This window comes from Coffea arabica, chromosome 6e (assembly GCF_036785885.1).
Source record: "Coffea arabica cultivar ET-39 chromosome 6e, Coffea Arabica ET-39 HiFi, whole genome shotgun sequence".
In the NCBI taxonomy this organism is placed as follows: domain Eukaryota; kingdom Viridiplantae; phylum Streptophyta; class Magnoliopsida; order Gentianales; family Rubiaceae; genus Coffea; species Coffea arabica.
In genome coordinates, this window is record NC_092321.1 from 12,615,188 (window position 1) to 12,631,856 (window position 16,669).

Genomic DNA, 16,669 nt, shown 5'->3' on the forward strand with positions numbered 1-16,669 from the left:
CTTTTCAGTAGCATCCTGTCTGAATTCCATTGTCCTGATGGCCTGTTCCATTCCATCATTTTTGTTGGAAAAAGTCCTGACCACACTTCCTAGCTCCACCACGTCTCTCCTCAACGCTTCATCCTGATTTTTTGTCATCCCTATGGCTCGTGATCGAGCTCTGATACCACTGTTGTGGTACAGAACTGGAAAATGATGCAGGAACTGGAAATAATTGGAATTAATCTAAAAGTAAGATCGGAACACAAGCTGAGTTGAATTCGTAAATCAATTGCACTTTTATTGAAGAAACTTCAAGAGATACAGAAATGGGAAATGGCGGGAAAGGGGTAGAAGGGGAAAAAGAATGCAGGAAGAACTTGGGGAAGAAACAAGGATATTCTCCTTTTGGTTACAAAATTCAAATGAAATCCGATGCCAACAATTACATAATTTCCCTTTTTTATAGAAAGCTAATCTAACTAACTCCTCCCACTTGCTAATGAAACGGTAATGCATGTGAGGAGGAATCTTCTGGAATGTCTGGTGCAAACACAGCAAGAATGGCATGAACCCAGAAAAAACGTGTTTTCCAGTCCACGCCTCTCGCGTCCCTCGCGCCTTTCCTTTCCTTGCTTTCACGCCTTTGTCCTCCTGATGCAATGCTGATGTCCGTTCTGCTTAACTCGCGACTTCTTCATCCCACTTCGCTCTTGATCACGCTTTCTTCTATTTGTACTTCACGCCTTCTTCCTTCTATCCTTTGTTTCATTACACTATGTAAATTCATTAATGCAATACTATCATGCGCCGGATGTTGTTGCTACTGTTAGTTAGAATATTTATGTGGCCAACCGCCTACGTGACCACATATGATATTTTCCGTTAATTAGAAGGATAAATAACCATATGAATAAGGGAAAAGAGTTCAAATGGCCCTCCAACTCTTACTCAGGTAAAGTTTTGGCCCTCCAACAATTAAAGATAAACTTTTGGCCCTCGATCTAACAAAGTAGCATAATAGTGACCCTTCTGTCAAATCCAGCAGTTAACTATGATGGAAAGTTTCGCCACCAAATATGAAGGGCACTATCGTCTCTAAAGGATGGTTGACCAAGCAAAGAGAGAGTAAAAAAGGTTGCTTCTTCTCTTACCTTAAGTTAGAGCAACAAAAATCTCCATCCAGTCAAAGTTGGAGCTGAAAATGCGAAGAATGAACAGTTCCTCTCTATCGGTGTGCAGATGTGAGAAAGAGACTAGGGTGATTACTTCGTGGATTTCAAAAAATCCTGGGCGAAGGTTTGCTGTGTGTGCAGAAGGTTGCCGCAGATATTGGGCATGGATCGATGAGGAGATGTGCCGACGAGCTACAGAAATTATACCTGGCCTTCTTCGAAAGATTAATGCAACTGAAAAGGATAGAGATGAATACGAAGAAATGGCAAGAAGAAATGAAAGAAAGGTAACAAAATTGAAGGAAAAAAGTTAAAGAATTGGAGAAAGACATTCGCAGCAAGAAATGGGTTAATAAGTTGCTGGTCAAATTGCTTTTTTTAACATGAATATTGATTTCTTTAATTTTGATAAGTTGGGGCCAAAAAAATGGAAACCTTGTCAGTTTTCGGCAAATACAAGGTGCTTGCAAACACCTGGCCCTTTCCAAGTTAAAGTTTGCAGAGGAAGAAGATGATCCAAATTGTTCATTTTAATGTAAATTTTTTATTTATAGTTGTATGATGTATCTGCAAAGCTTGAATCAAATCTGTGTTTGTGCTGGTTCCAATGAAATATCTGCTCATCTCTTTTTATTAAATAAAAGTGTTGTAGTTCATTTGTTCGACTCAATCAATGAATTGGTTTGGTATTGTGCTTAGAAAGAAGGCATAATAATGGTGTGAGAAGAAAAAGCAGATAAAGCCATGCTGTATACATCATAATAATCACTTGACAATGAGCATCAAAAGGAACTGCTATAATACAAAGTTGCTGCTCAGCATGTATCCAACAAGCAATTGCTAGACAAAAAAAAACAGAGAAGAACTGCTAGACAAAAAGAAACAGAGAAGAACTGCTAGACACAAAAACATGTTCTGATATGGTAATGAATTGTCATCATCAGTTTACACAACATAAGACAAAAAGAGTTTATTAAAAAAAAGGAAATGGGTCTATCATGGCTGAGTTCCTCTTCTAGTAGCTGTTTCTTCTCCCATTTCTCTGGCACCTTGTCTTCCTCTTCCTCTGCCTCTGCCTCTGCCTCTTCCACACCATCTCCCCCTCCAGTTGTCAACTGTGAATGGGGGTTCTTTACCCAAATAAGTATAGTTCGCATTAATGGCTCCTTTTTCTGCATCAGTAAGCGGCTTTGTAGCTGAGTTTTTTCTTCGCTGTGAATGATGATGTTGTTGGCTCTGTTGTTGATGTTGCTGTCCAGTTTCATCGCTAGCCTGCTGCGTTTGTTGCTGCAAATTTTGAGAAGACTGGCCTGATTCCTTATTCTTATCAAAATTGTAAATGACACGTGTAAATACATGGTGGATGCAGAATAGTGAAAAATTAACAGCAATTGCAAGCACTTACTGGCCTCTCTTTTTCTACTGATTGCTGCCTCTGCTGATTACTCGGTTGAGCCTAGAATGACTTGTTAGAACATTGTTGTGTTTCTTCATTGGGAGGCTTCTTGCACGTAGCTGCGTTATGACCAACCTCACCGCATTTTCTACAATGAATGACAATCCTCCTCCTCAACCTTCTACCATGATCCCCCCCTCAGACACATTCCTTGTCCTGGCCTTTTTAGGCCTACTAGGTTGAGTAACTGGTATTGGTGGATCCAACACAGGCATGGTGGATGAGGGCCAATGATCCTCGCCACTAATTGGCTGCAAAACATTCTCATAAATCTTGAAGAAGAGGCATCTGCTATAAGAACGATCCAGATAATTGTAAGGATCCTCTTCTCGCATGAAGATAGCAGCAATTGCATGACAGTAGGGAATTCCACTAACCTCCCATAATCTGCAAGTACAATATTTTTTTTGCATATCTACTGCAAATTGAGCTCCTCTTGAACCCTTGACTTGATAGCCATGCAGTGCATTCCAAATGGGCATCCACTGACTTGAATGTTTGACCCTAGTCTGAACAATCTCATTAATTAAAGGTCCAGTGGAACCCTTGTATTTCTCCATTGCAGCTCGTCTTCTTTGGATCCTACCCATAAGATATTCCCTTATCAGTTCCAACATTGTGATGATAGGTTGGTCCCTTGCATCTTTAATATGAGCATTGAAGGACTCGCATAGGTTATTCACTATCATATCACTCTTCATGTGAGTTGGAAAGAATGCTTTGCACCAATGTCGAGGATGAGGAGCTTTCTTGACCCATTCATATGCATCCTTATCAAAAGTTTGAAGTTCTTCCATTGCTTTGTCGTACATTTTCACTGTTGTGCAACATGCTATATTCCACATCCTATCTTTAAGAGCCAAACCAGAATGCTTTTTCTTGAAATTACGGTACATATGTTGCACACAGTACCTGTTTTTACAAAGTCATTTAAGTCGTTATTAAACAATTGAAAAATTATAATGCAAAAAAAAGCTTGATAAAAATACCTGTGCTCACATCCAGGTAGAACATCACTAAGTGCCCTGTCTAACCCCTAAAATGAAATCATGATACACTGTTAGCTTCTACCATATTTGAATCAAATTTTGAATTTCAAAGTTTCATATCATACCTTTTGCTGATCTGATATAAAAGTATAGTGGCACTGATTTTCGATTTCCAAGTCCTCACTTAGATATTTGAGAAACCAAGTCCACTGCTCAGTTGCTTCTCTCTCCACAACTGCCCAGGCAATAGGCCACCATCCATTGTTCGGGTCTGCAGCAATGGCAGTTAGTAACTGTCCTCTATAAATCCCCTTTAGATGGCAACCATCCAGGTCTATTATTGGCCTACAGCCATCCTCGAATCCCTTCTTCAGTGGTTCTAAACAGCAGTATAACCTCATGAATTTAGGATTCCCCCTGGTCCTCTAAATGGAGTAAACATTATCTCCATTGTACTCCCTTCATGTGTCTTCTTTATCTCAGCACAATACTCCCAAATTTTCTTGTATTGGACTTCAGCCGACCCCTGTATCATTTTGATAGCCAACTTCCTCGCATTAGAAGCCACCCATTTAGAAATTTGGGTTTGATACTCCTCATGCACTGTTTGCCTAATCTCCCGAGTTGGCATGCGAGTGTTTGATCTAATTCTCTCCAGATATCTATTTGACAACCAATTGACCTTCAAATTTTTATTTTTCCAGGCATGATTACAGTTTTCATGCTTGTCATACATTGTCTTCACCACCAAATCTGCTGTGCCAAGTGCCTTTTCAACTGAGACAAACACATACCATGGACATGGATCTTTACACCTGGCTCTCACCCTCTTTGGTTCATTCTTCTTTGTGTACACTGACTTTCCCATCTTAATTCCATATTCTTGGATAGCAGCTTTGAATTGGGCTCTTTGACTCAAATTTCAAACCTAACTCGAACCTTGTATCAATCTTAAATTTTTTCCAGGAAAAATCTTTATACCTACCAGCATATTGCTCAGCTTCTTGATCTTCCTCTGATGAATCAGCATCACTACTTAGATGATCTGGGATTGTATCTTCTGCCAACGCATCTACTTCTGGTGCAGAATCTTGGGTCTGCTGCTGCTGTTGTGTTTTTCTTTTTCGCCTTACTTGTTTTTTTTTTTTTGCTGTGTTTGCTGTTGTTCTGGGGACTTTTGTGTTTCAGCTTGTTGGGTAGCAGCCTGTTCAGTAGTAGCCTGCTCAGTTGCTTCTCCTCCCTGCTATGAAGGTCCTCTAGTTTGCACCTCTTCTAATGTGCTTCTACACTGAGTTGGCTCCAATGTCAAATCATCAAGAAGATCCTCATCTCTACAGTATTCTACATCACCATTGAATCTGTCACATTCATTTTCTGATCCAGAATCTTCATCATCTCCTCCATTTCCTTCATCTTCATTAGGCTGTTGACACCTCAATCCTTCTTGTGTTGTATTAGTTTCTCCAACATGCTGCTGGCTATGACATGCTTGTGCATCACCACTTTGTCCTCCAGTTGAAGTCACTACATGCTGCTGCTCAGGTTGCTGCTCACTTAAGGACCCTACATGTTGCTCAGGTTGTTGCTCAGGTTGCTGCACATGTTGCTGGTCACTTAAGGACCCTACATGATGCTCCTCATGAATATATGCTTGTGCATCACCACTTTGTTCACCAATGTGCTGGTTCTTGGTTGTTCTTCTATTTCTACTCTGTCCTCCAGTTGAATCTCTAATTAACAGTCTCCTCTTAGGAACTAGGTGAGAAAAAGATTCCTCTACTACACTACCCTTCTCATCCAACTCTTCTATCAAAATACCAGTCTTCTTCTTCTCTGTTGGTTGGATCACTATGGGAGACTTGCAACTATTAATTTCTTCAACTGTTAGATGGTTACAATAGACTTCCATTACCTTGTACTTATAAGCCCAATCACAAAATTTGTTAACATCATCATCGGTGCACAACTCTCTTAAACCATTTGTTAGATCCTTATTTGGTTCAAGGTAGTAATACATTATGGCAGCATTGCGATGTCCCATTTTCTCCACCATTTTATTTAGTCGAATGGTTGACATTCTTTCGGCATCACAAAGGTCTACATAGTCCACCTCTCCATTAGCATACCATACATACTGTTCCCACATAATTCTACCCCCATGATGCATCTGAATAGTAAACCATTCAGAATCAGTCTCTACAATAGCAATTGGGATAAAACAGTCAACAAAAAACACACACAGGCTGACAAATGAAATACTGAATTGGTCAGTATTCAGCCAAAAAAAAATTACCCTAAACAAATAAAGTGTCCCTTTTCAGCCATTAAAATACATCACTTTCAAAACAACCTCGTTTGTCCGACATTGTCAATTTACAACAACCAAAGTAGGACCACAAATTGGACCACTTACCCTCCCAACATCACCATTACCCCAACATATAAACAAATAAGTCTCATTACACATGCATATAGTAAACAAATAAGTTTCAGTACACATTACCCAAACATATAAACAAATCTTAAACCCAAATGGGGTAGTAAACAACAATTTCAATTACCGTAAACAAGGTACGAATCAAAGTAGTCATCTTTCCTCCATATTTGCCACTTCATTTCTGCCTACACAACCCCTCCCACGCCGGTAATTACCACTTTCGCTGCAGCGTCCGGATTGAGTACTCTGATTTAAGTCGCACTGGGGTTTTACAGCAAAGGGGGTGAAAATTGTTAGAGGAAAAATTGTTGGTGAAACTGTTTTTACTCTGTCTTGGCAAAGAGACTATAGTGCCCTTCATATTTGGTGGCGCGTCTCACGAGATGAAGCTTCCCGTCATAGTTAACTGCTGGATTTGATAGAAGGGCCACTAATATGATACTTTGTTAGATCGAGGGCCAAAAGTTTATCTTTAATTGTTGGAGGGCCAAAACTTTACCTGAGTAAGAGTTGGAGGGCCATTGGGACTCTTTTCCCTATGAATAAATATGAATAATTAATTACAGAATTCTAATGAGAATAGATGACTGGAGGAAGTAGGGAGTCCCATATTCGTTGTATGTGGACGTATTATATGTGGTATTTTTATTTGATAATTACAGTGATTATTAAGTTGTATCTTATTATGAGCTGTATCTTATCATAATAAAGTATCATATATCTAAAGTAATTAGAGTCTATCATAATTCTATGATGGGAGGGATTGTGACTCTATAAATACTCTAGGGCTCCTGGTCCCTCTCACCACTCTGACATTCGTTATTTTTACCCATCACTACAATAACATAATAGAGAGTCAGGTGAGGGAAGGCTAGACAGCAAAGGGTTATAGTTTACAACCTTGGTGATTGGAAGGCTTGCTGAAAGGGCTGTAGAATTCTTCTCCAAAATGTCTTCAATATCTCAAGGTATGTTACTCTAGAATTTATTTATTAATTATAATTTACAAATCATACTAAAGATCCTGCTCCTTATATCTAACATGTGGTATCAGAGCATTGGGTTGATGCTTATGATTTGTAAATTTATTATGTTAGTAATTTTATTGGGTTTGCATAAAATTTGATATACAATCGAATGTAAACCTGATTGTTTGTTTACTTCACCAAAACGACTTGGTCTAGAATTGAAGGATCCATTTTCGTTTCCTTATGTCTAACAGGAACTGCTTGAATTTTGCTCTCTGTTTATGACTAGGGTAGTACCTTTTGGTGATTTATGTATTGCATATAATTATTGCACCATACTAGAAGTTCTAACATATCATAATTTCAAACCAATTATCAATGGGTTGATTTTGTATCACTTCATTGGTACTGATTAAGCGACGTGAACGACTTTTACGTCTTTGACTCATAAAAGGAATAGGCATCGGGTATTGATAATTGTTTTAAGTCTATCGGCATTATAAATTATCTAGATACTATATAAGGTTATATATATTTTAATCATTTAATTGATTTTCAAACCCGATAGACGTTCCTGAGCTTCACTTGTAGATTCCATATGAGTTAGTTTAATGGTCTGAGGCATATAAATTCAATATTTGAATAGCCTGTTTGTGGGCATCTCTCATAAGGCCAGCGTACTTCAACATTACTGGTCATTTGATTGGGCAATTAATTGTTTAAGTCAATAAATGACTTTGTCCTTACCTGTATAAGTTAATTTGACATTAACGTATATTTTTGAAAAATTTGTTAATGCTACTTTGAAACTTCCTTGTGGTTCATGCGGCAGTATGTTTTGTAGCCCTTTAATGTTTTGAGTTGAAGTTTCTTATGTGGCATCAAGTTATGAATTTGATTTTAACATAACAAATTCATATGACCTTAGACTATATGATCTAGAATCAAAGGTTAATGATCGAAATACTTGTAATTTGTTGCTTCAATGTTATAATTTGGATATGGCCTTGTTATTTTACTAATTCTAAAATAACATGAATTTTATGGCATATCCATTTTGAATTTGAATATTCAAGTTACCATATATTGAACTATTATAGTTATATTCTTGGGTGAGGTTTAATAACCTAGATAAACATGATAGTGATGATTAATTAGTTGTCACCAAAGTGACCTAATTATAATGAAGTTTATTAAATGGTTATTTATATGAAATCATGATCATAGAATTATAATTTGCCCAAAGGCATTATATTTCTATATTCATGAAATAGTTGTTATATTACCCAAAGGTATGCAACCCTTTTGTTAAATGTATACAAGTGAATAATTGTTACTCGCTTGTGAAATTGCCCAATTGAATATAATATTTCTATTATGATTTTATAAGTGAATAATTGTTCTCACTTATGGAGTGAATTGTTGGCATGTCGTTATTCAACCCAAAGGTGGGATACGATGATGCAATGGATTACTCACTTAATGTTCAATTATTTTAGTAAATCTATTAAACAAGTTGGTTTGCTATACATTAAATTAGGAAATTTTTCTATGCCCAAAGGCTAGGACTATTTCTTTAATTTATTGTTTTAGCATATGAGTTTAGATTTACTATTTTACAGTAAGACAAAATAGCATCCATACACCTTATGTTAGTATTCTTGTTTTTAACTTGCATTTTATTCCAATAATTTGTAATTATTTTCTTATGCTGGCCATATTATTCCGCTCTCTTGATTTTGGGTGCAAAATTAAATTAGCACACATGAGTGTGAATCTCACCTTAATGTGTATGTGCTAATATACTGGTTGGATACAAGTAGTGAGAGCAATTAATATTATTAATATGCTCATTAAATGTTGTATTCACATTAAGATGTATGGCTGTATCCACATTAAAATGTATGGTTGTATCCACATTAAGATGTATGGTTATTACCCTTAAAGTGATTAAAGTCAAAATTTTCATAAATGTGGTTGTGGAATTATAGTATAATTTTGACTAAACATCTTTTGAAATAGTGTGAATTAATTCTTGAGTTTAAGGTGCAAACTGCTGATTTATTTATGGTAAATCCCGTGATTGATTTTTTGATAATTTCTTGAGCATTTCATTTTGAATTCTCTTTTGAAACTTTGAACTATTCAAAAATCTTTTATAATACACGTTGAAGAATATGGTTATTACTCACACTTAACCATGTGTATGTGAAAGAATAAGAGTAGTTTAAATTTGAGAGACGTGACACTTAAAGTTAATATTATGTCTCATAAATGTGGAAATGCAAATAGAGACAATAATGTTTTCATAAAGGATGAAAATATATATTAAAATAAATATATGTTGTCCTTATCTAGTCAGGAAAACATTGAAAGATTTGTCTTTATGATTGAAAATTATTTTGAAAGAATTTAATGGAATCCCTCATTTTATGACTATGAATAACACTAGATAAATTGTCTTATTTCACATAATTCACATTATCAATGCCTTTATGAATATTCAAGTGGATTATTTTTTCCCATAATAGAAAGTTCTTTTCAAAATATGTTTTATCACAATCTAGAATTCACTTATTTTAAAATTAATAACTATTGAATACAATTTTAATATTGATTATTCAATAGGAGTTTTAAAATAATAAATTTATATTTCTAGATTTTCAAATGATGTATGAAATCGAACAAGCTCCATTTGTCTTATGTCACAATGTTGGCATTAAGTGTGTTATTCATGTAAACTTATTAAGTTTGCCATGGGAGATTGAAATTTGTCTCCATAAATGTATTTAGATAAAATAAAAACTAAATGACTTTAAATTTTATCATTGCATATGTTTAGACTATATTACAGAAAGTTGACTGGTTAGATTGTTATGGATGGCGAAAAGAGTTTACTCTCTTAGTAGTCATAATACGATATTTATGAATTATTTTCTGCCAAATTGAAGTGGTTAAAGATATTTATTTATCTTATTTTTGATAACCATTCAAATTTAATGACTTTGTTCTTGTATTTTAAATGTTGTACAAGAGATGAAGATATAAACGTATAAAAGGTAGAAAATAAAATTATAATGTCCTGTGTGCATAATTCTTGATATATAGCATTGATAAAGAATGAACAATGCTTAATTGACAAATTTTGAGTTATGTGTTTGTATCAAGAAATGAACATTTTTGGACATCATAAATAGCAGTTTGAATTTTTCTTTACTCTTGTATAGTGAAATCTTGAAATCATAATGATTTATTTTTCCTAATATATTCTTCATAATGTTCTAAGAAGAATGATATTAGCAAATCATTATACGTTAAGATTAGTGGGAATAACGTGTATTTGGTTTGTATATAGATAAAAATTTCTTCCATATTTTGGATAATAAGTAATTCTTATCTAAAACTACTAAGTGAAGGATATATGTAATACCTTTCATGTATTTGGTATTAATAGAGATAGAAAATGAATGTTTTGAACTATCTCATCAAGCCTTCACTAAAGAGTCTTTTTTAAGAATCTAAGATTGAAATATTGTTTATTATATTTTGAAATAATTGCAAGTTATATGGATGCTATAATACTATAATTAGGTACTCGTTGTTTGGCCTATATTTTGTCAATTTTGTACTATTGGTCATTCAACTTTGGCACTTTTATTAAGATATATAAGGAAAAGTGGGAGTTGAATCGAGTAAATTAACATAAAGTTAGAATATTAATGACGAAATAGTTGCAACTACTTGAGTTCGTTAGATTTGAGTTATGATCATTAATGTTACAACTTAAGGATGCCGGCTAAGTTGTTGTTACGATCATACTCCCTCCCTTTTTTTATAACTGACGTTTAAGGTTTTGCACACCAATTAAGAAAAGTTTTTCATTGTTTAAATCTATACACTACTTTCCTTTTGTACCCTCATTAATTGTCCAATTCACCAATGTTTTCTCTCACTAGAGTACTAAATGGTGCTGTTTTACTAGGCCAAAAGCAATGCAAACTAACTAGGAGTAGTAATTAAGAACCCTGTATTGGAAAAGAGAGATAAAAGGGTAAAATTGTGAAAAAATAATTAATGCTGCATGGGGATAGTAAAACGACAGATAAAAGTACTTAAGAGCAAATTTCTTAAACGTCAGTTATAAAAAAAGGGAGGGAGTATGACTTATAAAGAACTCATTAGCTTATTGTATATTTGCTATTATATTTGATAAGTGAATATTTAACGTACATTTTGTATGAATTTGGCATGAATTTTTGGTATGTTTTGAGAAGATTAAAGCCATATTTAAACTCTTTTGGTGATGATTGCTTAAATATTGTTTAAGAGTTAAGAAATTGATAAATGAGTGGATTAATGCGTAATTTTGTGAAATTGTGAAGGTAATTGATGTATGAAATTCATGCACAAGTTGAAAGAAATGTCAGGGTCATCCAGAGGACAAAGTACACAAGAAAGTGGGAGCAAAAATGTAGAAAAAGGGAAGAAGTGAAAAACTGGAAAAATACTCAACACGGATCCGAGCTCGGATCCGTGTGTACAAGAGGGATCCGACCCCTCGTCTGTACTTCTGGCGGAGTGTATCCGAGGTCAGGACGATCCGACCTCGGATCCATCATGGGAAGGCCTCGGATCCTATGATCCGAGCTCGGATCCATTATCACTCCTCGGATCCGAGGCTCGGATCTGTCTCTCTCCTCAGCAAGTGGCACAGCCGTTTTTCTTTACCTTTCTCACAACTTTTACAGCTATTTTGAGGGACAGGAATCGGTGGCACATGCTTCTGCAATAAAAGAGAAGACCAAATGAGTGTGGACAAAAGGAACATCATATCTTTGACTTCTTTTTACAAAATCTAAGTGGAGGAAATTATGAAGTGAGAGGAATGGAATTTCTCTCACCTTTTATGCAGAAACACAAGGGAGAAGCAAGGAGGACCATACGTAGCTAGTTTTCCTTCTTGCAACAAGTTTTCTCTCTAGATAGGAATACTTGGAGAAGCATTTTTTTGGAGAGTTTTCACTTGTAATCATATTGTGCAAGAACATAGCAGGAATTGGAGAGCTTCACCTTCAATTGGCTAAGCTTTCTTTTATCTTTCTTATACTTGTACTTTATGATGTTTTGCATTAATAAACTTGTGAATTTGATTGTTAAATCATTCATGAGTAGCTAAACTCCTTCATCTAGGGAGTAGATGAAACTTATGGCTAAATAATACTAATTGAATGTGATTTACACTTGTTATATCTTGAGTTAACTTGTCTACTTGTGTAGCTGTGATTTCTTGTTATTGTTTGATCACCAATAACTTGTTTACAGTTGTTATTGTTCAATGAGAATTGGTAATAACAATGGAAACACATGAGTAGAGCTTGAGTTGTATGTTCATGAAAATAGAAATACACTTAAGTGGATTACTGAGTATTTCATGAATTAAAACAGAGTTGTAGTAGTATTTCACCATGGAAATAGGGAAATCTATATTGCTCTAAGCCATTTCATCATGGAAATGAGACTTGGTAATCTTGGAAATAAATCTCTGGTTAAGCAAGAAGAATAGCAAGAAGTAAATCCATTTATTTGTGTAGTTTATGCCATAAGTGGAATCTACATCCCTAGAATCTTCATTAAGTGAAATTTCTCTATTTGCATTCAGCATTTGTTAAACTAGATTTGTATATCAGATTTGTAGATTACAGCATTAGATTTTCTCTGCTCAAAATTAATGGTAAGTCTAAATAATAGAGAGAACAGGGGCTTAGTAATTGTTTAAATTGCTTCTCGTGGGATCGACCCGATACACATCTTGTACTAAAATTTCGACCTGTATACTTGCAGTCCAACGGGTGTAAAATCGGAATTAAACTTGCATTGATACAAAAACATCCCGTCAAGTTTTTGGCGCCGTTGCCGGGGAGCGGCAATATTAGGGCCTAGTCATCTCTATTAATTTAGACATTTTCATTGTTTTTATCCAAGTTGTTGAATTAAAACTACAAAAATTTCTCTTATTTTTATTTGTAGTGCATGCACCGATCAAATAGAGAAGTTGCACATTTTGATCCTGAAATTGAAAGAACATTGCGGAGACAAAGGAGGAATACACTGCATCAAGAGGAACAAGAGGTTTGGCAGCCAATAGAAGATATCTTGATAGAATTACCATTTGAAGAAGAAATGGCGGAAAATGACCTAAATAGGCGAGTTCTGCGAGATTTTACTATACCGGGAACACAAGGTTCACAAACGAGCATAGCAAGGCCTGCGGTAAATGCTAACAACTTTGAGATTAAACCTTCACTTATCCAAATGGTTCAACAATCTCAATTTGGAGGTAATGCAGTAGAAGATCCTAATACACACTTAGCTACATTCTTGGAAATTTGTGATACAATTAAAATGAATGGAGTTAGTGATGATGCTATAAGGCTAAGATTGTTCCCATTTTCATTGAGAGATAAGGCCAAACTTTGGCTACACTCTCATGCTCCCAATACTTTCACTGGATGGGATGAATTATCAAGAGCATTCTTAAATAAGTACTTTCCACCAGGTAAGACTGCTAAGCTTAGAATGGATATCACTAGTTTTAGCCAATTAGAAGGTGAATCATTATATGAGGCATGGGAAAGGTTTAGAGATCTGCTTCGGAAATGTCCACATCATGGACTGCCGGAGTGGTTAATCATACAAACCTTCTATAATGGTTTAGTTTTTTCTACTAAAACTATGATCGATGCAGCTGCAGGTGGAGCTTTAATGGGTAAAACACCCCAAGAAGCTCATAATTTGATAGAAGAAATGGCAGCAAATAACTACCAATGGGCCAATGAGAGAGGTAATGCAAGACGTCACGCAGGTATGATAGAAATGGACACTCTTAATATGCTGAGTGCTCAAATGAATAATGTGATGAAATTGCTAAGTAGACAAGGTCCAAGCTCATCTAATGCACATGTAGCATGCTGTTCTGTATGTGGAGGTGAACATGATACTAATGAGTGTGTTGATTCTGAACAGGTACAATTCGTCAATAATTACAATCGTAATGCTCAAAATAACCCCTACTCGAATACTTACAATCCGGGGTGGAGAAATCATCCAAACTTTGGATGGAAGGATCAAGGAAATCAACCAAGGCCAACCAATCCACCGGGATTTCAATCAAGGCAACAACAAGCTGAAACTAAATCTGGTTGGGAGATGGCAGTGGAAAAGTTTGCAAAAGTTACCTCGGACAGATTTGAGCGAGTAGAAGGAAGGTTGGACCAACTCACTACAATGTACAGGAATGTAGAGGTCCAAATTGGTCAAATTGCTAGTTCTTTGAATAATCGAAATCAAGGAGAATTACCTAGCAAAACAGAGGTCAATCCTAAGGAGCATGTGAAAGCCATTACTCTTCGTAGTGGTAGACAATTAGAAGATCCTCCAGTGAAGGAAGTTGAGAAGGATGAGAATGAAAAACAAGAAGAAAAGCAGTGGAACCAAGAGGCGATTGTGGAGGAAAATAGTCGGGAGAATCCAAGAGAAAAGCAACCATCATCTTCCACTACCATTCCAATACCCCCTGCGGTTCCATTCCCACAAAGATTAAAGCAAAATAAGTTTGATAAAGATTTTGAAAAATTTGTTAAACTTTTCAAACAATTGCACATTAACATTCCTTTTGCCGATGCTATTTTGCAGATTCCGTCTTATGCGAAATTTCTCAAGGAAATCATGACTAGAAAAAGAAAGTTGGAAGACTGCGAAACAATAGCATTAACGGAGGAATGTAGTGCAATTATTCAAAATAAGCTACCACCGAAGTTGAAGGATCCAGGGAGTTTTTCTATACCTTGCACCATAGGTAACGTTGATTTTTCTAAAGCATTGTGTGATCTTGGTGCTAGTGTATCATTAATACCTTTAACGGTGGCTAGACAATTGGGTTTGCATGAGCTTAAACGCACAAATATTACTTTGCAACTAGCGGATCGGTCTATTAGATATCCAGTGGGAGTGTTGGAGAATGTATTGATAAAAGTTCAAAAATTTATCATTCCAGTGAATTTTGTGGTATTAGATATGGAAGAAGATATATCTATGCCAATTATTCTAGGTAGACCATTTCTAGCTACTGCAGGTACTATTATTGATGTAAAAAATGGCAAGCTTAAGTTTCAAGTAGGTGAAGAAGAAGTAGAATTTAATTTGAATGAAATGGAAAAATACCCTTCTTTTACCGATCATGCTTATTCTATTGGCACAATTGATAAACTAACCCAAGAGATGAGTCAAGTCAACCTTGACTTAGATCCTCTTGAGCATTGTTTAATGAGTTTAGGTAAGCAAGAAGATGTTTGTGAAGAAATTGAAGAATTGGCCAAGTACTTGGATTTTCAAGCACCTTATAAAAGGGGTAATTTGTATGAAAGTCTTGGCCAAGGAAAAGGGTTTTCACAACCTTCAGAAATTGAACCTCCAAGGTTAGAGCTCAAGCCACTTCCGACTCATCTAAGGTATGAATTTCTTGGAGAAAATAAAACTTTACCTGTAATTGTTAGTGCTGACCTTGATGATGAACAGTGTGCAAAGTTGCTAAGAGTTCTAAGAAGGTGTAAGAAGGCAATTGGATGGACAATTTCAGACATTAAAGGTATAAGTCCTTCTATATGCATGCATCGAATTTTATTGGAGGACAATTGCAAACCAGTGGTGGAAACACAAAGAAGACTCAATCCAAACATGAAAGAGGTGGTAAGAAATGAAATTCTTAAATGGCTTGACGCAGGTATAGTTTTTCCTATCTCCGATAGTGTTTGGATTAGTCCAATTCATGTGGTACCAAAGAAGGGTGGAATGACTACAATCGTGGGTAAAAATGATGAATTAATTCCATCTAGACTTGTGGTAGGGTGGATAGTGTGTATTGATTATCGTAAGTTAAATACGGTAACAAGAAAAGATCATTTTCCCCTACCATTTCTTGATCAATTATTGGAGCGAATAGCTGGATATGAATTTTACTGTTTTCTTGATGGTTTTTCAGGATATAATCAAATAGCTATAGCTCCAGAGGATCAAGAAAAGACCACATTTACATGTCCTTATGGCACTTTTGCCTTTAGAAGAATGCCATTTGGTTTATGCAATGCTCCTGCAACTTTTCAACGATGCATGATGGCTATTTTTTCTGATTATATTGAGAAAATTATGGAGATATTTATGGATGATTTTTCTGTGTATGGTTCATCTTTTGATCAGTGTCTTCATAATTTGGAATTAATTTTGCAGAGATGCGAGGAAACAAATCTTGTACTGAATTGGGAGAAATGTCATTTTATGGTAAAAGAAGGAATTGTCTTAGGACACAAGATTTCCTCCAAGGGAATTGAGGTGGATCAAGCCAAAATAGAAGTCATCGAAAAATTGCCACCCCCAAGCAATGTCAAGGGGATAAGGAGTTTTTTAGGACATGCTGGCTTTTATAGACGTTTTATTAAAGATTTTTCTAAAATAGTAAAGCCATTATGTGATTTATTATGTAAAGATTCTCCTTTTCAATTTGATGACAATTGTTTGGTTGCATTTGAAAGGTTGAAGAAGGAATTGATTTCGGCCCCAATTATAACTTCACCCGATTGGTCAATACCATTTGAATTGATGTGTGATGCAAG

At 35.7% G+C, this 16,669-nt stretch overlaps 1 protein-coding gene and 1 non-coding gene across 2 annotated transcripts; both read right to left on the reverse strand.

The window, feature by feature from the left end:
* Positions 1-2,150: 2,150 nt before the first annotated feature.
* On the reverse strand, positions 2,151-4,000 carry LOC113696392 (uncharacterized). The gene is made up of 5 exons (XM_027215815.2): positions 3,725-4,000; positions 3,600-3,646; positions 2,736-3,522; positions 2,560-2,610; positions 2,151-2,441 (listed from the first exon to the last, which is right to left on the reverse strand). Exons 1-5 carry the CDS (start codon positions 3,998-4,000, stop codon positions 2,151-2,153), a joined length of 1,452 nt encoding a protein of 483 aa, XP_027071616.2.
* A 9,571-nt stretch (positions 4,001-13,571) lies between these two features.
* Positions 13,572-13,678, reverse strand: LOC113697685 (small nucleolar RNA R71). The gene has a single exon (XR_003449959.1). It is a non-coding gene; the product is annotated as a small nucleolar RNA R71 (small nucleolar RNA).
* Positions 13,679-16,669: the final 2,991 nt, after the last annotated feature.